This window comes from Molothrus ater, chromosome 3 (assembly GCF_012460135.2).
Source record: "Molothrus ater isolate BHLD 08-10-18 breed brown headed cowbird chromosome 3, BPBGC_Mater_1.1, whole genome shotgun sequence".
NCBI lineage: Eukaryota > Metazoa > Chordata > Aves > Passeriformes > Icteridae > Molothrus > Molothrus ater.
This window is the reverse complement of record NC_050480.2, coordinates 94,034,922-94,058,460: the sequence shown is the minus strand read 5'-3', so window position 1 is coordinate 94,058,460 and position 23,539 is coordinate 94,034,922. Positions and strand designations below refer to the sequence as shown.

The window sequence follows — 23,539 nt, the reverse complement described above, 5'->3', positions numbered from 1 at the left end:
TGGTTTATTATTACCTATATTTCAAATTTCTAAGTGCAAGATAACTATGTTTCCAAAACTGTGGCCCAGGGAGGTATGAGAAGAGCCCATGACTCCTAGTGATGTCAAAGACAGCTGTCCATCAGCCAGATTTCTTCAGGAATAGTGCAAAATGACATCACCTTGTCTAAGTGTCAACTTACCGATCGCCCTGGGAGTCCAGGCTGGCCAGCATCCCCTTTCATTCCTTGACGACCCTATAATTTTCACAAATGATTACAGAATACATCATACTTCCAGGACACAAGGTGTAGGAGGCTATAAAGAAGCAATCTGCTGCCTTTCACAGCTAGCTTGCCTTCCATATATGCTACAGCACTGTAGTATAAATGCACAGTCCAAACCCACATGAGCTAAATTAGGCAAAACAATATTCATTTTTTAGAGTGGCTTGCATGATAATCCAGCATTAACAACTGGTACTAATCAAAAAATGTGTAAACATAGACTGAGAACATGATTCTTAATTGATAGGAAAAACAAAAGTACATGACTCAAAAGTGCTCTAAATTCATGTTAGCTAATGAGAAACTCCACGAATGTTTGTGTTTTCATTCTTCAGACTTTTTCAAGTGAATGTGACAAATAAATGGCTTATTTGCATTATGCATGTAAGAGGAATGTTTTTCCTTTCTTGCTGTTTGATACCTCTATATCTTCTTTAATAAATTTTTAAATTTATTAAATTTAAATTAGTGTATAATGAAAAAAAAGCATGAAAAGAATCTACACAGGGTAACAAAATCATTCTACTTTGTCCTTACAAAACAGAAGGTGTTCCTAATGTCTACCTTAAAGCACATTTTGTTTTCCATTTCCCAAATTCCATTACAGATGGAGCAGGTAACCAATTTTCAAATGAAAAATGACACAGCATGCAATTAGACATCACTTCTTCTTTCCATAGACCTTACATTTTGATCAAAGACTTCATAAAAGAATCTCCTGAATATATTAAAATTCAAGTTAATCCTAAATAGGGAACATCAGAATTATATTGTTGCTTTCAGGGTGATTATTTATTGAAATATGGCAAAAGCGGCCTTAATACATTCACAAAGAGTTATGCATGCAATCTTCTATAAAAACCAGAACATGGTGAAACTTCATCAGTGTTAATAAGACTTGCTCTGGCTTTGAAGGCATGCACATGAAATCAGAAATAGCATCTTGCTAAAACATGGATGCTGTTGCCAAGAAAACCCCTAGCTACTGATTTAAGCCAGCCAATAGAAGTTGAACACGTCAGTCTGTAAAAAAAGTCTTCAAAGTAATACTGCATCCTTAATTTTCCTGTACCACAATTTGATAGTTTTGAGTCCTTAAACTGGAATGCCTAGCAACTCTACAGAAATGCCATTATGGCTGACAACAGAGTAACACAACTTACATTACTCCACTCAGACCTTGTCCCTTCATTAGAATCCTATAAGCACATGTAACATTCAGGACAGAAAATGCTATTTTATTAAGAGACTTGTTTCAGAAAGAGATGTGTTTCACAATGCTACTGTGTTGCAGGGACAAAGGAATGCTCTGACTACGCTGCCACCCTCTTCCCAAGACCACCATCCCATGGGCAGCTCTGGCTCCACACACACTGCCTGCTGATGGCACTCAAAAGGGATACTCAAAAGGGACACTCACCGGTTCACCTGGGATTGACAGCCCGTTGGGACCCTGTGGACCTGGGGGACCTTGAGGGCCTGGAGGACCTGTCTCACCACGAGGACCTGGAGGCCCCTTAAAGCAGAAAATTAAAACAAAATTGTAAATGACAATGCTGTCTGAAATCCATAACTAAAATCCTTTGGGTTAGACACTTAAGGCAAGTCAGAAGCCTGGAGACACATTTAATACTTCGGAAGAACAGTGGAAATAGCTGTTCAAGAGGCATACTCTTTCATAAGCTATTCTCTGATTCATGTTGGCAGTCTCAGGCCAATACATGCCCTCTGGCAGTGCCAATTAGAAGTATTGCCATGTCCTGTGTACAGATGAGAGAACAATAATGCTGCAGAGTGTGTATTAACACTGATGCACATAATCCCAGTATCCTGATGTGTGGTCAATGTAGCTACATAGACTGTGATATATAGTCTCAAATAGATGGGCTGCACATAAGCAACATAAAGGCATATTTTCAACTAAATTTTAATCAACTAAAACTAAGCATAAAAATTTTCATACAGGTGACCCTGTAGTAACATCATTATAGATGCATTTTGGGAAACATACTTACAGATGATCCAGTCAAACCCCTTTCACCTCTGGGACCTTTAGCGCCGGGGCCACCCTAAATTGAGTATTTGGAAAGAAAATGTATTTCAAACACAGAAAGCAAAGGTGCATAATTCTTATGTGCTTTATGAATTCTCTTTAAAAAAACTCTTAAGTGAAGCCCCAAAGTTTTGAAGTGTACAGATCAAACTGCTAAAAAGAGTAGTAGAATAAAATATGCATCAGGAACTCAGGGAAACCACATCAGCTTCAGCCTTGCCAATTCAGCCCATGAAAAATTATTATTTTGGTTTTTGTCTCTGCAGATATAAACTTCAATTTATATTCATCAAAAACTCTGAAGACCTCTCTAGTAGACTACCAGGCAGCTTAACTGGGCTTTAGATTCTTCATGCAGCCCTTTTGATAGTTTCAAAGTATGACTACTGGTCTGGCTATAACTCCCTAATATTCAAAGCAATTGATAGGACTATGTCCATTCCATTAATTAATTAATTAATTAATATCTCTCCCCATAAAAAACCAATTTATTTCCCTGACAGGGTAAAGAATCTTTCCTTGGAGTGAAATCTTGACTCTGTATTTAGGAAAAATATTTTTTCAGTTAATTAAAAATGTCTTGTACATGATGTGCAAGATACACCTGACAATTTAAAGCTCCCTTGTGAACAAAGCACAGAACTTTGTGCTGTGCCAGAGTCTTTCAGCCTATCAAACAATGAGGAGCTAATCTCAGTGATCATACTGGAAATATAGGAAAAGATCATACAAGCAAGTAGATATGGTAGGATCTGCTGAAAAGGGGCTGGATTACCATGTTGTTAAGGATATATTGACAGGAACTATGTCTCTGACTGGCATTTGTTTCACAAAGCCACAGACCAACACAAAACTACTTCCATAAATTTTAAAATCAGAACATTTTCTATTGTGCATAGTTACAGCTGCTAACTTACAGCTGGTCCAGGAGGTCCTGGAGGTCCCACACTGTCTTGAGTACAGGTACAAGCATTTGGAAGAGCTGGGCACTTTGCTTCATCTCTCTGAAAATTCAATCACAGCTTATTACTGTCCTTTTAAAGAAATGTACTCAGTGGAAGCATGCTTTTCTGAAATAATAGCAGGAAGATTCGCTAATACCCTGTTTCCAAGTAAAACTCATAGCTAAACTGTGGTTTTCAAATGTTTCTACAGGATCTTTTATATATTTAGCAAATTTTCTCTGTGAGCTATGCAAGGCATTTACAATAGAGGCACGAGCAAAATATTGTCCTAGTATTTATATGCACTTGACAATCAGCTTGCGCTGACGAAGAATAGTTACTTTTTGAATGCCACTCCAAGAACAGATTAAATAAATAGATAAATAAATTCCCCATTTATAATACCTAGAATTTGAAACATCACTGAAATACAAATGTAACAGACATTTTTTGCAAAATTTCTAAGGGGCTCAATTCTAGCATTACAGCTTTGTGTCTCAGACACAAAGCTTTGAAATAAGGTGCAGTTGACTGGCTGCTCTGACAGCTATGATTTAGAAGTGTTGTCAGTACAAGGTCTAATAACAGCCTAACAGTAATATTATTAAATTTAGTGTCAATAACATTTTTCTGGATAGCCTCTGGTTCATTCATACTTACCATAGAAGGGAGATCACAGCATCTGTCTCTGCTAGTCCAAACTGGACTGCATACAATGTCAAAATTCTGGATTTCTAACTGTAAAAGAAAGAAATACTCTTGAAAGATCATTAAGTTTGGTGTGTTGTTAAGTATGAAATCTATCAACATTATCATTAAAAAATCACTCCTCCATTTATTTCTAATGATAGAGTATCCATAGTATTTGCACTCAATCACTATCAGCTCTCCCTATTAAAAGCAAAAAATTCCTGCCCTTGTTTGAATTTACCTGAGTGTGGCTTCCAGCTACTACATTTTTGTTCTTGCAGTTCTGCTAGAACAAGAAGCTGCAAAGACTAGACTGTCAACTCTACTGACACATGCTTGAAAGCTTTGGATGATGCAACAGTAGTTTCCCAACAATCCCTAATCTTTTCCCTCAGAAAACGTCAAGGTCTTGCAAAAATTCGTATTTCTTGCTTACTGTTGCTGATCTTCGGTCGCCTTTTAGAAGTTTCCCAAGTATTTCATAGCCATCAGTTGTGATATTGCCAGCTTCCTTAATTGGTTTTTCCATTATTTCACTGCAGTCAATGTAAATCTTAACATTTGATGAAGTAACAACTATATGGACCTGAAAAAAGTTTAATGAAATATTTAGACATGGCACATGAGCACAGTTTAACACCTTAGTAGTATTTCATTGATTCAATAGTACTGTTTTAAATTTTATTCCTAGTAATCCTGCTTTGCTTCCAGCTGGTGGAAAAATTAAAACTCAGGGAAAGTCTATGACATTTATAATCTCTTTAGAATGTGTTGAAGGTCAATAAGATGAACACACAAGCACAGCTAAGAAATACAATTAATGTAATAGTTGAACTATTATTAACTATTCTAAAAGCTTGCCCTAATTTTTTTTTAAGATGGCATAGAAGTAGAAAAATAAAAGGACTTTTGAGAGGAAGTGAATATAAGCATTTCTTGTTCTCTTCTGATGGCTGGGACCACACAAGATGTTTATAAGCCTGGGACTGCCCACTGGCTAACAGACTCTGCAGTTCAGAGACTAGATTGTTTCAGACCCAGAGTTCAATTGCCACAGATGATTCAATCAGAGGCATTAACTACATTGAGATCCAGGAAGTGACCAGAGAAGCCTGCCCAGAGCAAGACAAAATAATGGAAGATGCAAGAGAAAATTTCCATAAAAGAAATACGGTTACACAAATATATGCCAAAACAAAGGGAAACAGGGAAGATGAAGAGATTAATTAATTAATTTCCAGTAATTAATTAATTACTGGAAATAGAAAGCACTTAGGAGGGAGAAAGGAATGATTGTAATAGAGAGTACATTTACCAGGAGACAAGAATGAAGAGCTTGGGGGAAACATAGTAAACCTTAAACAGAGTAACATACATAACCTAAGCAAAGATTATCTTTCCAAACATTTATAGTATATATGGCAAATGTTACAAAAGTTAAGTTTCAACATTTCTCTGAAAGCACAGAAAACATTTTGGCGTCTCTGAGAAATAAACAAGGGCCACTTTAGCATGTGTAATATGCAGTTCCTGATCTTCAGGCAAAAGAAAGTTTTCAGGGGCTTTATATACCTTACCAACAGCACATATTTCATATACATCATTATAATATCTATGTAATTGTTAAAGTAGCAACACATTAGGATCAGGAGTAAAGAATCCCTGAAGTATATATAATTTTTTTTTATCTTCTCTTATCACAGTATATAACCATACAGAAACATATTGCTATTTGATGACTGCTTTAAGAATTGGCACAAAGTTGAGAGATTCCCCTAAATGTCCTGAGCCAATAAGTGCCTCAACAATCTCCTGGGAAATATTTTCCTTTTTTTCCCTTTTGAATATTTTCCCATGCAGACTTGTCTCCAAGGCATCAGCACAGCTTATCTAAAACTCTTTTAAAATTATGTACTTACACTTTATATCTCAATGCTGTGCATATAAATGGAGATTTTAATTAAAATTCCCAACCGCATTCGTTGAACAAGTAATAATAATAAAAAAACCTTATTACTGCGTCATCCAGTTTAAACACATCACAGATGTAATTTACTAGCTCTGAAAGGTACCTAATATGCAAGTCCTTCTACTGGAATGTTAAGTATTTGTCACAACTTAAATAAAACACATTCCACAGCAAATATAGATTATTATATTTTCATTAGCACAAAAAAAATTAGTAAAGATAAATCTACATCAGAATGTTGAATGAGATCAGCTTGAAAAGCTTCAAACAGGAATAACTGCTGAGCATCATCTATCCATCCAAAGAAGAAGCAATCCCAACAATCAAAAATAAGGAGAGCTCTCCCAAGTCATTGACTCAGTCACTTAAACACTTAAATCACTGCCAGATCTGCATTCCAGCCTGAATCTCATGGCCTAGGCAATAAATCTAATTAAAGGAGGCATCTGGTGTTTACAGTAAATAACACGTCTCTGCATTCAACTCCAACACATTCTGTTTTCAACAGTTTCTAAGACACCAACATAAAGAATCTGTTCTGATTAGTTCTATTTATTAATTTATGATATTTTAGGAAAGAAAACATACTTTAATTTTTCTCTCCAGATGCCTTATAAGATAAAGTTTGATGGTGTTCTGATCGGTGCTAAGTGAATGGCATCAATAAGCCAAGCAAACTATTTCCCATACGTCTATCAGCAGAAAGATATACACTCATTATCAAATTTCCTCTTGCTAACTACTGCAAAATGGCAAGGTAAAAGGAAGTCTAGTGTGGTAAGAATAAGAAAGTAGAAGCTGTCTGTCTCTCCAAAACATCAGTTAGAAATTTAATGACTGTCTCAGGCAGTCAGAATTTTTCCTATGGAACTTGCCAGATTCAACAGCTTTTACCATGGCTCTACTACGCAGAGTGTTCAAGTATGCCAAAGTAAATTTCCCCACAGTTAGGTGTAGTTAACTGTATTTCAGTGAATTAGCCAGTAAGTCATCAAATGGAAGCCACAAAAATATTTAATATTTTGGAAAATCTCTCCTTGAATTGTAAAGATTTGTCATTTCTTTGAAGCTGGACAACAGGAGAAATTGCAAACCTACCTTTAGAAATGTGTTAATCTTACTTTCCTTCCTTCATCCATCTGTAACTACTGCTATCCATTTTTAGGAGCTAATCAACTCAGCTGATGCATAAGGCTTTCCCAGCAGGTGGGCTGGGGAAACCCATTGTGCCATCATTAACAACCTGACTGAGATAGCAATTTTAGTAATCATCTGGAGAGAAGCCAGAAAAGTTATCTTAGTTTCATGGTGAAAAATCCTAAATATCACTCTAAACCAAGGCTCTTCCAGCTACTTTAAATATCAAAATCTGAACTTTTGATTCCTTTCTGAGAAAAAAAGACAGGGAATTACACATTGCATTAAGTAACTGAGAATTTTTTTTCTTAAGAAATAGTGACTTCAGCAAGAATTCGTAATTGTAAAGCTTTAAGATAATTTGCAAATCACTGCTACTCCTTTTCATTTTTGGCATCTTAGGATCACTTTCTCTCTATATGTATTCATGTATTTAACCATTAAAATTATACAAAATTTTGGATTTTTATTTTCCCTGTAATTTTTTTTTTTTTTTACTATCAAGTGTAATAGACAATTTTACATAACTGCTAATTTCTGGCAGCTAGCAAGGGCCACAGATTTTTCCCCATTTGCTCTGATAAATGAGCAGAACATCACTGTAAGGGCTCTCAGACAAGTTTTCTCAGCTCCATCGCATTTAGAGAAACTATGAGAAAAAACATGATTCTAAACATCAGCTAAATTAGCAACAGATATTTAAAAGAGACTGCTGGCAGTACAGCATGTGGAGAGCTCCACACCACTGACCCAAAGAGTGTCAGCTCTCACAGTGGTGTCTAAAATGAGGAATGTTTTAAACTGCTTTGCATCTAAGCAGTACTTGGGGATGAATCAACCTTCATACCAAAACAAGATACATCCTAGCCTTTACTGAGAGTTTTTCTCACTCCAGTAGATTCTTATATTTCCTTAAAATTGTGTTGTCCTACCAAGCCATTAAAAAAAAAGGCAAATGTCAAAGGCAAAATAAAGGCTGCTTAATGTAGGTTTGGTCCAAAGTTACTCATAACTATCAGTTATAAAATCAATCACATAAACATTTCTTCATATAGTCAAAAATAATCAGGCCTAAATTCTAAACTAACCAGGCATAAATTCTAAAACAAAAATAACTGTATATAATATAAAACCAGTTTGGGAAGTTACTCCAAATTCTGAGGAAACCAATAGCTTTTATAGTACTGCGTTATTTTCATAATCACCTGTCTTTTAAACAGATGAAGTCACAAAACATTATAATGCTGGCACCAGTTATCTTTCCTGGCTTTCAGTCTAGCAAAGCTCAGTTGGCAATTTGGCCTCCAGTATCAGGAAGTTGACAGAGTTGATCAGTATCCTCAAAGGAATGCTGGTAGTGACATGTCATGCAGAAGATTGGGTCATAAAGAAAATAAATGCTACACTCAAGCCATATTTAGTTATCAGATGAAAACTTAACTAAATAGAAGGGAGATAAATGAAAACATGAGAATGTGCATTTCAGCTAACCAAAAATGTTGCAATTTCAGCTCACTTTCTTGCCCTAAACATATATACTTAACGCAGCAAGAAAATGTTTTTAAAATATTTTTAGGTGTGCATGTAGCCTGAGTCAGGCACTTCCTGATGACTAGAGTTAAAGAAGCTTGGGGACATCAAGTTTTCATAACTTGGTGCACAAAATTAGAAAAACAAGCACAGATCTATGGACAAGCGAAGGCAGATGCAGCAACATATTAAGATTTCACTAGCCATTTTGTCAATTCACTAACTGTAAGCTTCATTCTAAATGATAAAGTGACCTTTTATGGGCTCTCTCCTTGTTGCTTCCTCAGTTAACATGACATTGGACTATTTTAAGCCCAGTGTTTTTAAGCAAAAAAAAATCATACTTACGAAATATACACATACACATGTATTATGTTTGTTAAACATACAAATCTTATTCAATATGTTATTTACTTCCCTGCCTACTTACTTTCTCTGGCTGTATCTTCCTCTGCTCTGAATGATCTCAAATCATTACACTCCCATGCAATCTTTTCTCACCACAACTTCCTTTCCTTTCTTTCTTCCACTTTAACTTTTATTCTTCCTCTTTCATGTGGCAGGAACCAGGCTACAATTTCTTCTTCAGATATATCCCTCCACTTGCACAATCTTAACAAATTCTTGACAAATCTCTTACATTGATTCAAAGAAGACCTATAACTTCAGAGATCTTGTTTTACATGATCTGCAGGTCCCTATGTCAACTTAAAATACTATCCAAAAACCAGGTACTGTCACCTGACAGCAACTTGTGCTTGGCTTTCTTCTATTTAAAGGAACAGTACTTCAGAAAGCAACATCATAATTTCAATCCTTTTACCTTATGGAAGCTTCCATAAAAGATTTTCTTTACGACATCATTATCAAAAGTTACGGTTTGAACCTCTCCTCTTGCATCCTTGTTAAAGAATGACAGCACTTTGCTGGCAGCTGCAATAAAGAAAAATATCACATTTCATTTCATACATACTACTGAAACCACCATACTTATACAACCTTATAGATAAAATCTAGTTTACCCCTTATTTGGGTAAACACAAATCATAGGTATCTTAATGACCTGTAAGTATATAGATGTACTTTCCTTTGATTTTAGAGTTAATACTAAAGTTGAAATGCAGTTTAGATTAATTATTCCTTGTTGAACTATAGATCTACAAAGTTTAAAAAAATTTCTTAAAACTAAAAATGTATAATCTTTTTATCATGTAGAAATGCTTTGGGTTTGGAAATATTTGGTAAGAACACATGCAAAGTAACATGACATGTAACTTCTCTATGCAATAAGTATAATCATCCTTACGATCAAGCACAACTCCAACTTGTGGTTTGTAATCTCTGTCTGTAATCTGCCAGATTGCAAAAGGCTCATTGGGGGATTCAGGCAGAAGGCGGAACAAGAGAATGATCGTGTACGCCTGTGGCAGCCCCTCTGGGTGAATCTCCCTGGTAAGACAATATAAAGACATTTTTTCACACAGAAACACATGACAAAAATTAGATCATCATCATTTGCTCTTTTTCAAAGAAAATACACAAGAGTAACAGGGACACCACAGTGTTTAGTGGAACAGAGCATTTTCACTACTCTCTCAAACAGGAAAAAACATTGTGATATAAAAACACAGTGATTTGTTAAGATGAACTCCCAACTGTCTTCAGCTGGCCCCAGAACCACAATTAGAGAGGTAGTCAGAGTATGACCAAGAACTCTTGGGTATGTATTCTTGTGGCAAAATTCTGTATAAATTACACATGTTTTAAATTCCTTGTTGATAAGTACAGAAAAAAAAGACCACAGCTTTATTCATTTTTTTCATCTGGCCTGCTTCAGTCAGGCAAGAGCATTTAACTATTGCTGCCCTTCAGGCACAGATACAGAGATGGAATACTTAATATCTTCTTTGCAATTGGTGATGCATTTGGGCTCCAGCTCATTCTTTAGTGGCTCAGGTTTAAATTTGTGATATTTGGACTGTTACACATTAAATAAGCAGAGAGCCAAAAGTACATAAAAAAACATGCATGAAAAAGCCTCCAGAATTTTTCTGTAGGGGAAAGGAGGGAATGCAGGAAGAGAACGGCAAGAAAAGAGGTGATCACTGCTTCTCCTTAACCATTTTAATGGAGCTCAGAAGGACATTCAGTCACATGAAGATAAACATAAAAATCTTAAATTAAAAGAGGAGCTGCTTTGTATGTTGGACAAAGCTTATGAACCCATACAATTAGGAACACTGCAATAAAAATTACATCACTAAGTCAACAACATCACACAGCACAGTGCAAGAATTCAAATATTAAAGTAAATATAGCAACACAATTTTTAATTTGGATAACAAGTTATTTCAGATATGGAAACAACTATGCCACTAGGATCAGTATGAGTTTATTGCTTTGCTGACTCAGTCTAGAGTTTTATTTTCTGGATTCTCATTGAAAAACAAGTGCCCAGAGTATTCTGGCAAGTCCATTCCACCTCTTTAGCAGATATTAAACTATGTACCACAACATTTCTAAAAAAATGAAATAAATATGAAGCCTATCTTTTTCTTGTATTTTCATCAACTTATCCTAAATGCAATATCTATCAATGCAAGAGAGTTGCAAAACTGGGATTATCTGTATTTCCCTAGACTGCAAAAATCCATGCTGTCAGAGACCTATCATCCCTGCAGGTATTAATGGCATGACAATGAAGTTAAAAATCCTCAAGTCCTCCACTTTTGAAGCTGTGATCTCAGAAGGCTAGCAAAAATAAATTATTTCTTCATAAACCTCAGCTTCTGTGCTTGTGATCTTGTCTTTACCCAATCTGTCAGGATTGCAGTCGATTTCAAAGGCTTCCATGAAAAAAACGCTAAATTTTCCTAAATTTAATGGGAACAATAGGCTATTTTTAGGCATCTCCTCTGAACCAGAATAACCTTTTTTGAAAGGAGAAAGGTATTTCCAGTAAAACTAACTGCTAACTAAATCCTTTTTCTCTTTGGGAAAAAATGTTGGCAATACCCATAATATTACCCATCCATAACCAAGCTCTAAAACCACAGGCCCTTGAAAACTCTGCTCCATTTGCCAAATAAGGCAAGTCAAGTAGAGGAGAAACTATCCTAAGTCAATGGCATCAATGTGCTGCCTACTGCAGTAAGAACAATGCTTCTGGAAAAAGTGATGCTAAGCCCTCCATATTGAAACCATTTCTGTCCAGCAACATGGAATTCATTCTACTAAGGAAGTTATAGAATGAATTCAACAACTTCAACTGCCTCGGTATAAACTGTGGATTATATGCAACTTGAATGGTTAAGAAGCATAATCACGAAGAAAAATAAGCAGCTAGATTAATAGTGAACTATGGTTCAGAGAGAGAAATAGATTAACATTTAATGAAAACAATGATAGATGTTCTTCAGAGTGTATTTCTTGAACCTCAGTAAAAAGAACATTACATTAATGCATCTTCCATAATACACATATGCTATCTATAAACTCTGTTAATCCTTCATCACCTAGTCACCCTAAATATAAGTCTTGAGGTTTACTTACCGTATTGGCTGGCTAACAAAGGCATTTTTGTGGAGTTTATATGCTACATAGCTTGGGAAAGAGCCTGATTCCAGTGAAACTCCTTGTACAGAAGCAAAATGCTTCTCTGTTAGATTGTAGGATTCCAGCATCTTGAAACCTTTAAGTCCAGAAAGAAAATAAAAAATAAGAAACACTGTAGAGTTGTAAAAGACACAAATGAACCTATGCCAAAATACTAGACAATTACTTACCAGGTGAAGTGTATCCCTCCAAGTAAATAAGGGGACAAGCTGAAAGATATGAAACAATATATAATTCAAAACTACTAAGCCTAACAGAATGTGAACATATGTATACTTCAGAAAGTTTTATTACCAAGAAGTCTGTGCGATTATTAATTCTGAGTCACTCTTTGTTACATTTGTCATACTGTGTCCTGTGGTAGTTGTAATGTCAAAATCTCTACCCATCACTTTTAGTAGGGTATTTCTACTCTGACAAATTGGAATGACAATATGGAATGACAAATGAACCCCAAATATTATAAGATTATAAGTCATAAGAAGAAAGGAGGACAATGACACAGTTAACTTTCCATTAATATTTAAGGCATGAGTCAAGCTGTATAATAGCTGTCAGATTCTCAAGAAATAACTGCAAATTTATGTGGCTCCTCAGGAGCCAGCAGATGAGGCAGTTAGGGAACATGCAGTTGCACATGACAGGCCTGAGAATTTCTTATTTTTGCCATAGAAGGATTTCACTTGAATAAACAACTGAGCTTTACTTACATAATTTTAAAACAACGTCACACAGTATAGCTATACATCTTTAGCACTTATTCCAGGGCTAAATAAGAGACTTGTGCCCTGCAGTTTACATTAGGCATCATTCTACTTTTTACAGTTGTCAGTAACTGTTACTCTTTTCTTCTTCTAGTAGTACTTTTGAAATGCAAAATTCAATTACATAAAACACAATGCTCATTTCAATATTTTAAAAAGTAACTTACTCCCTTGAACTATATCCAGCTATTCTGAAATCTAACTTTTTAATATGAACATATCTTCTGATGTACCTTAAATAAGATGGCAAATTGTATTCAGTTTGCATGGCAAGGCTTTGGTAATGGGGGAGCTACAAGGGTGATTTCTGTGGGAAGCTGCCAGACACTTCTCCTGTGTCCAACAGAGCTAGCTCCACCTGGTTTCAAGACAGACCTGCCATTGGCCAAGGATGAGCCCATCAGCAGTGGTGGCAGTGACTGGGGGATAACACATTTAACAAGGGGTGGTGGCTGGGGTTGGGGGTTGTGTGTGTTGGAATGGCACAACAGCCTGCAGCTGCAGAGAGGAACGAGAATGTGTGAGAGACAAAACTCTGCCAGGCACCAGAGCAAAGATTCCAGTCCATTCCTGGTCTTCCCTGTGGTGAAAACTGTGGTGAGGCAGGCTGTCACTCTGCAGACTGTGGAAATCCACAGAGGAGCAGATATCTGCCTGCAGCCCCTGAAGGACCCTAGGACAGAGCAGGTCTGAAGGAGACTGACACTGTGGGAAGCCCATACTGGAGCAGGTTCCAGGCAGGACCTGTGGCGCCCCAGAGGGAGAAGCCCATGCCAGAACACGTTTGCTGGCAGGACTTGCTAACCTCATAAGAGCCCCACAATGGAGCAGGCTGTGCCTGAAAGACTGCACCATGTGGAAGGGACCTAATGAGGTTCAACAAGGGCAAGTGTAGCATCCTGCACACGGAGAGGAATTACTCCAAATTCACATTGGGGGCTGACCTACTAGACAGCAGTTCTGCTGAAAAGGACATGGGAGCTTTGGTGGATAACAGACTGACCATGAGCTGGCAGTGCCCTTGCAGACAGAGAGGCCAGTAGTATCCTGTTCCATCAGTATTCCATCAGGAAGAGTGGCCAGCAGGTCAAGGGAAGTGATCCTGCCCCTCTGTTCAGCCCTAGTGAGGCCACATCTGGAGTGCCATGTCCGGTTCTAGGCTCCTCAGTGCAAGAAAGACTGGGAGCTACTGGAAAGGTTTCATCAGCAGAGCATGAAGATGACAGGTCTGGAGCAGCTCTTTTATGAAGAGAGACTGAGGCAAGTGAGCCTGTTTAGTCTAGAGAGCACTGAGACTAAAATATGTATCTCATTAATACATATAAATATCTCAAAGGTTGGTGTCAAGAGGATGGTGTCAGAATTTTTACAGGAGTGTCCAGCAACAGAAAAAGGAGCAAAGGCCACAAACTAAAACACAAGAAGCTTCACCTCAATATGAGGAAGAACTTTCTTATGTTGAGGGTGGCAGAGCACTGGAACAGGCTGCCCAGGAAGGCTGTTCTCTCTCTCTGGAGAAATTCAATATCCACCTGGATGTGTTTCTGTGTAACCTGCTCTAGGTGACCAGAGGTGTTGGACTGGATGATCTCCAGAGCTCTGTTCCAATCCTAACAAGGTGGTTCTGATTCTGTGACCCACACTGGGACAGTTCATGAAGAACTGCAACCCATGGGAAGGACCCATATTGAGAAGTTCATGGAGGACTGTCTCCCATGGTATAGGGACCCTCACTGGAGCAGGGGAAGAGTTTGAAAACAACTTCCCCTGGGGAGGAAGGAGCAGCAGAGACAATATGTGATGAACTGACCACTGCCCTCATTCTCTGTACTCCTGAGGTGCTCAGGGTGAGGAGATAAAGAAAATTGGGAGTAAAGCTAACTCCAGGAAGAAGGGTGGGGTGGTGAGAAGATTTTTAATATCTGCTTTTATTTCTTTTTATTCTACTCTGATTTCATTGATAATAAATTAATTTTTCCCCACATTGAGTACAGCCCATGACAGTAACTGCTCAGTTATTTCTCCATGCCCTTATCTCAATCCAGGAGCCTTTCACTGTATTTTCTCTTCTCTGTTCAGTTGAGAAAGGGAGCAATGCAGCAGATTTGGTGGGCACCCAGCATCCAGCCAAGGTCAGCCCACCACTCACTTTTAGCAGTATATAAGCAAACATATTAATTTGGGGAAAGGGAAACCAATGTCTTCTACTTACTTGAGGTAGCTGTCTCACACACAAAGGTGACAAGGTTATCTTGAATCTTCTCAAAGGCATCAAAGTCATCAACAATAAATACATGACGCTCACTGGGCTTGCTGGCAATCTTGGCCAGTTCATTGTAATCCACATCAGCCACACCAACCACAAAGACACTGAAGCCTGTAAAAATAACACTTGTTACTTGAAATGCAGCAAACATACATCAACATTTTTAATGTTAATATTGCACAAACCATTGACTTGTGATGAGCTACCTATGAGCACACATTCCAGATCTCTTTTCACCTTGTCAAATCTCTGAAAGATGTTTTGCATCTTTCTTTCAAAACTTTCTCCTCTTTCATTGTTTTTTTGGGGCATTCTCCAATCTCATGTGGCCTTGGCTACATAGTCTCCTCACTCTTCAATACAAAACATACAATTCTCTCAACTCTACAGTATCTCAAATCTGTTCTGTGGCCAAAATCTTACAGACCATTAGTTATCCAGGTGTCTATCTGTTTCCATCTCTTGCATTTCATGCCTCTCGGTTTCTCTTTCTTAGAGTAGTATTCACCTCACCAACTTCTACTTTCTAAGTTAAGTTGTCTAGCTTTTCTCTGCAATCACCAGATAGACATGGGCAGATTCAGAAAGCAATTCATATTAGCTCCCTCACATGCTAACTTCAGGATAGGAAAAGTCATTTTCTGTACATGCCTATCTGTTGCTCTCTTCACCAGTCATAAAAGCACCCTACACGATGGCCTTAGACTAGACATTTAGTTGTCAGATGTCTTAAGTTAAATGAGAAGAACCAGACCACAGAAGTCACTCATATCACCAGGTGTAAATTTCATTCAAGAGAAGCTGCACAGACATTATAAAAGACAGTTGGAGGCTGAAACTGGGATTCACATTTATTCCAAATGATAAAAGTAACTTTTTTTTTTTTAAAAAAAAAAGGTAATTATTCCCCTGTAGCCAATTCTGGTGAAACTTTGGCTGAAATAGTCTGTCCAGATTTGAGCATGCTTTGATATGTGTAGAAAACAGAGCAAGTAGAGAGGAAACTAAAAATTATAAGGGCTCTCAAAAGCATAATCAACACAACATTGAAGGAAAAATAGGTTAGTTTGGTCTAGAAAAAAGAAGACAGAAAGAGGAGATGACAGCAGGTTTCAAATACCAAAGCCCATTACAATGGACAGCAATCAGCTTCTTTCCTGATTATCTAGGTAAATGAAGGCAACAATCTCACTAGCATGGAGAAAGACAGGTGAAATGCAAGACAAAGGTCTCCTACCAGTAGGGTAGTTAAGCCCTGAAGCATAATTTCCAGGGAGACTGAGAAACCATTTAGACAGAGCTAATTCTTCCACATTAAAGAGACAGAGAAGATGATAGTTTGTGCTTTACATGCATGTGATTCGCATAAGGATGTACAACACCTCCCTGCTCAGAGATCAGGACTAGGTGGCTCATGCACTGAAATGCAAAATGCCAAGTGCTGGGACAAGAACAGATTACTACACCCACATAAGCCACAATCATCAAATCTGATGAGGAAGTGCTTCTTAGCTCAAAAGGCAACAGAGGAGTCCATTCAGACCCAGCTCCTTCAAAAACAGTTACTTAAACTGGAGATCCACTGGTTTATACCAGATAAAACATAAACCTCAGGAAAACAGGCCCATTAAAACATAAGCACTAGTATGGAGTACACTTCCCAGTGATTTCTGGTGTCCAAACACCAAAAAGAGGAAGAAGTAACCAAAAGCTACATCTTTGAAATGATATGCATATAAAATCTTTGGGAAGCCACATCCTTCCCCAGAGAGAAGGCTTAAGAAAGAAAATATAAGTCTAGGTCCAGAGAGCACAAATTCTTTGAATAGTTCTGAGGTTTTCCCAAATACTCAGAATACATTTCTGAGTCCATAAAGGATGAGTAAATGATTCCCAGATAATTGAAGCAATACAGAAAAGAAACAGCCAGTTGGTGCTGTGGACTGCTTACCAGAGTGCTGTATGACTGTCGCTGCTTTCCTCACCTCATCCTGAGACCGACCATCAGTGACAACAACAAGTACCTTGGGAACACCTCGCCTCATGCCACTCTCCCAAGTCAAAACCTTTTCTTTGATAAATGTTAGGGCTTTGCCTGCAAAGTGTGCAATAAACAAGGAATCATCCATACTATCCACAAGAGAAGAATTCTTTTACTTCTTAAGGGCAACAGCACAGAACTAAAATACCACAGAAAAACCTACTTCTTCAGCCATGCAATATTTGGAAAATTACACATTTTCTGAAAATATTTTATCTTAAATAAATATAATTACAGGCAAGGATTACCTGTTCTTGTGTTTCCTCCTCTGTACTGAATGTTTTGAAGAGCACCCAGGGCCTGGGCTTTGTCATCAAATGTATTCAGTTTAAATTCAGATTTTGCCTCATCACTGTACTGCACAAATGAAACCTGAAATGGAATACAACAGTGTTCAGTCTTATACCTCCAGATGCAGGCCAACTCTCTCCATTGAAATATGTAAGTTTTTAAATTAATAATTTTTAAATAATCAAAACTTATTTTTAAAATATGTCTGATTATGCACACACATATGTATTTATATATATAGACATCACATCAATGTGCACACAATTATCTTTTATTTTTTCTTTCTTTCTCTTTCTTTCTTTCTTTCTTTCTTTCTTTCTTTCTTTCTTTCTTTCTTTCTTTCTTTCTTTCTTTCTTTCTTTCTTTCTTTCTTTCTTTCTCTTCTGTGTATAAAATGTAATATGGCCTTAAAAGCATATGATCAAATTCTTCCTTTTACTATGGTGAGGTATATATGCCCATTTTCTAATTCTGAGCAGAGGTACACTATCTACTAAACTTCTTCCAGCTTTTTTTTAGGAATAAAAATGAATTTGTCAATAGAATGTCAATAAAGTTGAATACACACAGGAGTACATACTCACTTGCCTTAAGCACTGAAATACAATCACTAAAAATTTATTCCTGCATAATCTTTACTTTTTTTTTATTTTGTTCCTTTTAATATTTAAAATTGCAATATCATAGTATTCTATTTTAATGCTGAATAGAAATATTTCTGTTATGCATATATTCACATTTGTTGTAGTAAATTCCCCTTTTAAAAGTATTAATTTTCAATTAAAAACCTTAGATTGTTGCATCTCAAGTGGTATGTGACTTCAATATTTTACTAAACATTAGTGTTTATATGTGTCTGTCACCTTTATTGTCTTCTCTACTTCCATATATATTACCAAGAAAAATATATGAAACAAAAAACAAATTAACAGGAAAACTACCCAGTACAGACTAGAACTAAGAATGATAAAGATTGCCTGATACAGAATGACTTTAAGTAGTATCTTTTCCTTTAAAAGTCTAGAGAGTTAAAGATAAGGAATCAAATTACTAAAAATATGCCTAGAAGATGAAAAGCAGACCTTTAACAATGTAAATATCCTGTCAGCCTTCTAACCAAAGAAAATGCATTGCACCTGCAGCTCTCTGCAACAGGAAATACCGTGTAAGAAACTCCCTTAGACCTCATGTCATTAATTTCATCTAGTGAAAGAGAAGTGGTTATGGGAACCTAGACATTGATTTCATCCAGCTTCCTACAAGTAGAAGAAAACTGATAATGGTGCAATGCTTATGATAAGAAGACAGACAGGAAGTTAGTTTGACATAACTATGAGCAGCCCAGAACTCCTGAAAGTCTATCCCTCTTTAGCTATTTCTGTTTACTCTCTCAAAATTCATTAAGAGGACCTTTTCATACTTTTACTATGCCCACTGTAGAGTGGACCCATGTTAGCACAGCATGAAAAGGCTTTTGCAAGTGCCTTTTTCAAAGGCGTTCTGCTATTTAATGCAGTGGGACTCTAGGGGGCTCAGCACTGGCAAGCCAGCTGGACCCTGCAGGCACAGGTCTCATCTTTTACACTGAGAATTCAAAATGTAGCTCTCAATCAGAAGTCAGAATCTCACTAAAACAGACTTCTGATATGACAGAGACAAAACCTAGGATACAAGAACTAAGCAGTGTGCCAACTGTTGATGCCGTATACAAAGAAACAAAAATATAAAATTGACTGTACATCGTCCCAGTTTCTCGACCTGGAGGATTCCCACAAACTGTAACTTGTATTTCAGAATATTAACATCTCAAAATAGAATGGATTTTGCTTGTATTTATAAATGCCAAATATATTTAATAAATAATAGGCATGCACACCCAGATACATGTCTTTTACAGCAATCTAATACAAAAAATGACAGCATTCTGAAAGGAAGTAACAATTCAGGTAATCTTCAATTTCCCTCCAAAATGTACCCAATGGGAATAACAAACCTACCTGGATTCCAGCAGGATTGATTAAATCAAAGGCTCCTACTGTACTAAAAACAAATTTCACTACTTTGTTGAAATTATCATCACCAATACTCCAGGAAGCATCAGTCAAGAATACTATGTCTGCTTTGGCACCTCTGCATACTGAAAGTCCAAGAAAAGGAACCCTTAAAATATATCAATCATACCACCATGAAATAAATATTGCTTCAAAATTTGAAAATTCAAGAATAAAAAATATTCAGCAAATGTCTACTACCACACATTCAACCTGGCACATGACTAATGTTCTACACAAAAACATTTTTTAAAATATATCAAAGAAAACTTCAAGAAATGTGAAAGAGTTCAAGATTAAAACGTAAAAGTTGTAAATTACTTTTTTTCCTTGATCAGCTACCATAAAACATGAATTGTCTGTTGAGAGCAGACAAAATCATAGACTTTCTGCAGAGCTATAGAATATCAATAATTTTTTCCCCAAAGGTGTGCATCTTGCTGTTCTAAACCAGGAAAGCTCTAGAACAAAGGGATGGCATTAGGAAAGGTCTCAATATTCATTTCCCTAAAAGGCTGTGCTAGTTTTAAATCCACTTAAAGTTATGAAAAATTGAGGTAAACTATGAAGTAGTACAGCAACTACACAAAAATATTGAATAATTCTAGAAACAAACATACCATCCCGAGCTGGAGGGATTGTGGGAGGTGGAGGAGGTGTAGGTGGTGGAGTTGGTGCCTCTGTAGGTTTGAGGACTGAAAAGAAATAATAATTTTATTCCATAGCTGAAACAAGACAAATTCTATACCTAAAACTTAAAGTTCACAATATCTGTTACCTACCTGTATGCTCCCTCATAGAGACTGGAGGTCCCTCAAGGTTAGGGGTCTGAACAAAGACAGTAGCATTGTATTCTGTGTCTGGTGAGAGGCCAGTAAAACAGTGGCTTGTTTCTGACCCACGAATTGTGATTTCCTGTCCTCTGGAACCTGTCAAAAAAAAGCCCAATGGAAAGAAAGTTAGAACCTATTACTTCCCTTCTAATGTATATATACATAAGTGTAACAATGAAGAAACTTCTTGAGATAGGTTTGGACAGCACGCTTATTCTTGTCCCATAACAACCTTTCTAGACCAAAATTGTGTGGTGATTGTGAACCCTGGAGCACACTAGAAAGTACAATTGCAGCTCACATGTGAAACCAGGCAACTGGTAGGTCCACTTGACAATAAGCAGTACTCCCTCTTTGCAGCCTTTTCACCAATTAAGAAAAACAGGTTATACTCAGAGCTTTAAAACTCAACCAGATGTATCATTATGGCTGGTGCTTGCCACCAATCCAAATAAGTGGTGCTCTCACTGACATAAGACAATTATGTTTCTAGAAAATGCAAAAAAATAGAACACACTTACCATCAGTTGGGTTTAGCTTCAGTCTGTAGGAAGTTGCCGACCGATGAGGTGACCACCGGATACAGAGAGTATCCCAACCCACTTTGTAACTTTTTAGGTCAGTGACATTCAAATATACTGTGAAAACCAGCACACCAAAATGAAAATCATATTAGCAGTGCTGGTTTGGAACTTGATTTTTAAAAACACTTGCAGAAAGAAAGAGCTTTTCTAGTCAAATCTCTTTATTTTACACCCTACAGATTCCCACCTAGTTATTTGCAAGGGCCCTAGATCCCATAATGGGTAACAGCCCATTTTATGAATTTTCACATGAAGTTGATTTCTTCACAAAATAAGAAATCTCCAAAAATAAAAATCTGACTCATATATATAGCAGCATGAAAAGAATGTACTTGATTCATCATAATTGAAGAAATTTTTTGAAGTTTCTTAGCTGAGGCCATCATCAAAATCACTGGACATTCCTATGAGGTAAAAGCAGAGTATCAAAAAGCCTAGACCTGCTTAGTAACATGGTTAGATTCTGTAGTACCCTGGAGATGGGTAAAGATTGACTCCAAGCATAGCTTAACAAAATTTTATGAAATAGACTAGAAAATTTTATTTCATCAAGTCATTACTTTAAAATATATTTTCATGACTCTTTCCACGATCAGTATTTTTAAGATCTACCTCATGGACAGATGACAAGTATTCTCCATGAGAGGATGCTCAGGCTTTCTAGCAACCAGCCATCAAAATCTTCTCTTAATCAACATTATCTCATACCAGCATATATATCTAGCATGACTACAACAAAATTATTCTGACTTACATGTAGTGCCTTGATCTGTCAAAGGTATGCTCATTCCAGAATCATACTGGGCATAAACATTCACATCATAAGTAGTACTGGGAGACAGGTTATGCAAAGTGTAGGAAGTCACTTCTCCCACAAAAAACTCCCTGGGCTCATTTGAACCTTGAATCAAGGAAGCATTAAGAACAGAGAAAGAAAGAATCATGATTACATGAACTACAAAACTATTCCGTCTCTTATACGTCAGTAAATGTTAAACTCATTTTTTCTAAAACAAAGCATATTGATTTCTTAAATTTTGGCATATTACAATGTTGCAAACAGAACATACACATAGTTTTACAAAGTATTGCGTAATTTTTGTTTTCAGCTTCTTGAAAGATATGTGTATTGTTTGAAGGCCACATAAAACAAAAGTTCTGCAGGATATTAATACCAAAATACTTGTCCAATATCCTCTCATATACACCAGTTCATAGCCTTAGAAGGACAAGAGGCATTAAAGAGACTAAAAACAAATCAAGTCACTGTATAAAGTTTTAGCTATACAATTCAATCCCTGTAATTGAATGTCTGATACTATAATTGATAGTTTGTGTTTTTTATAGAATACTGATCATAAGACTAAAGTTTTCATGAAAATTGGTAAACAGAAGAAATAAATAGATCCTTTAACACAAAATGATACATATGATTTCTGCTCTGGTCTGCCATTAGCTACTCACTGTTCTAAGAGTGGTATACTCAGAATGAACAAGTTTTCTTACCCACAGGCTTGTATACAATTTTATAGCCAAGAACAGGGGATGGTGAAGGATCCCAGGAAACTCTGAAGCGTGTATACCATTCATCAGTTATATACATATTTTGAGGAGGAAGCAGGCCAACTACAAAGAAAGAAAAACCCCAGTCTAATTAGGCTACTAATTGTTTTTCAATTTTTAGAAATGCAGATTGTTACTCTGCAAGTAACAATCACATCGAGGACATAATTAACTTAATGAAACCTTTACAATGTTGAAGTGTTCGAGGAATATGTCTTAAATTTAAAAAAGAATGATCAATATGAAAACTATAATTACCAGTTCTGCCATTTCCAGTCAGTTGTCCACCATCTCCATCTTCGTACACAGCAACAACAGTAATTTTATATGGCGTATCTGATTGTAGTGGTTGTAGTATCACATTATTCCTTATGCCAGGAACTGTTGTCTAGAACACAAAAGAAACAGAGGTAAACACATTCACAGTCTTGCAACTGATCAGTAGTGATAGTAGCTAGAAACAAAAATTTGTTCTGACATTTGGCACACTGTTTTATGTCCATCATTCAGGAAAAAGTCATTCAGGATACCTTAAGGGTTATAGCCTATAAACAATTATCAGTATTTTTTATTTTGAATTACAAAACAATGTGGCCATCACAAAAACATAAATCAAATTGATTCTTCAGTCCCAACACACATCAGACTGAGATGCTGCAGTTCTCCACCAAAATTTCAGTACTCTTCCCTCATAGAAATATAGAAGTCATAATGATGTGGGTTTTTTCCTTGGCAGAAACAAGTTATTTTAAGAAGGAAGCTCTAAATACATTGACATATAAAAATGTCCCTATTTATGCATCCCTCAATCTCAACTTCCTTATGCAGCCAGGCACTATTGCTACCTTCTAACGAAAATGTAGGTAAAAACCCAAAAGTGATCCTGCTCCATAAGGAAGACATAAAGCACTGAAACTAAGGGAATAATTTGAGGTATCTCTC

General features: G+C 36.7%; 1 protein-coding gene across 2 annotated transcripts in view; it reads right to left on the bottom strand.

Moving 5' to 3' along the window:
• The window catches only part of COL12A1 (collagen type XII alpha 1 chain), a 99,565-nt gene that overhangs the window by 16,382 nt on the left and 59,644 nt on the right, over positions 1–23,539 (bottom strand). For both annotated transcript variants that reach the window (XM_036379929.2, XM_054514257.1), the window contains 20 exons: positions 22,856–22,985; positions 22,541–22,660; positions 21,789–21,935; positions 20,972–21,088; positions 20,400–20,546; positions 20,238–20,312; positions 19,564–19,703; positions 17,524–17,647; positions 17,186–17,329; positions 15,181–15,345; positions 12,375–12,413; positions 12,142–12,280; positions 9,896–10,038; positions 9,413–9,522; positions 4,390–4,539; positions 3,924–4,001; positions 3,237–3,323; positions 2,282–2,335; positions 1,687–1,782; positions 183–236 (listed from right to left, as the gene is read on the bottom strand). In XM_036379929.2, the coding sequence (XP_036235822.1) occupies positions 183–236; positions 1,687–1,782; positions 2,282–2,335; positions 3,237–3,323; positions 3,924–4,001; positions 4,390–4,539; positions 9,413–9,522; positions 9,896–10,038; positions 12,142–12,280; positions 12,375–12,413; positions 15,181–15,345; positions 17,186–17,329; positions 17,524–17,647; positions 19,564–19,703; positions 20,238–20,312; positions 20,400–20,546; positions 20,972–21,088; positions 21,789–21,935; positions 22,541–22,660; positions 22,856–22,985 (2,259 nt within the window). The remainder of the gene's footprint in view (positions 1–182; positions 237–1,686; positions 1,783–2,281; positions 2,336–3,236; positions 3,324–3,923; positions 4,002–4,389; positions 4,540–9,412; positions 9,523–9,895; positions 10,039–12,141; positions 12,281–12,374; positions 12,414–15,180; positions 15,346–17,185; positions 17,330–17,523; positions 17,648–19,563; positions 19,704–20,237; positions 20,313–20,399; positions 20,547–20,971; positions 21,089–21,788; positions 21,936–22,540; positions 22,661–22,855; positions 22,986–23,539) is intronic.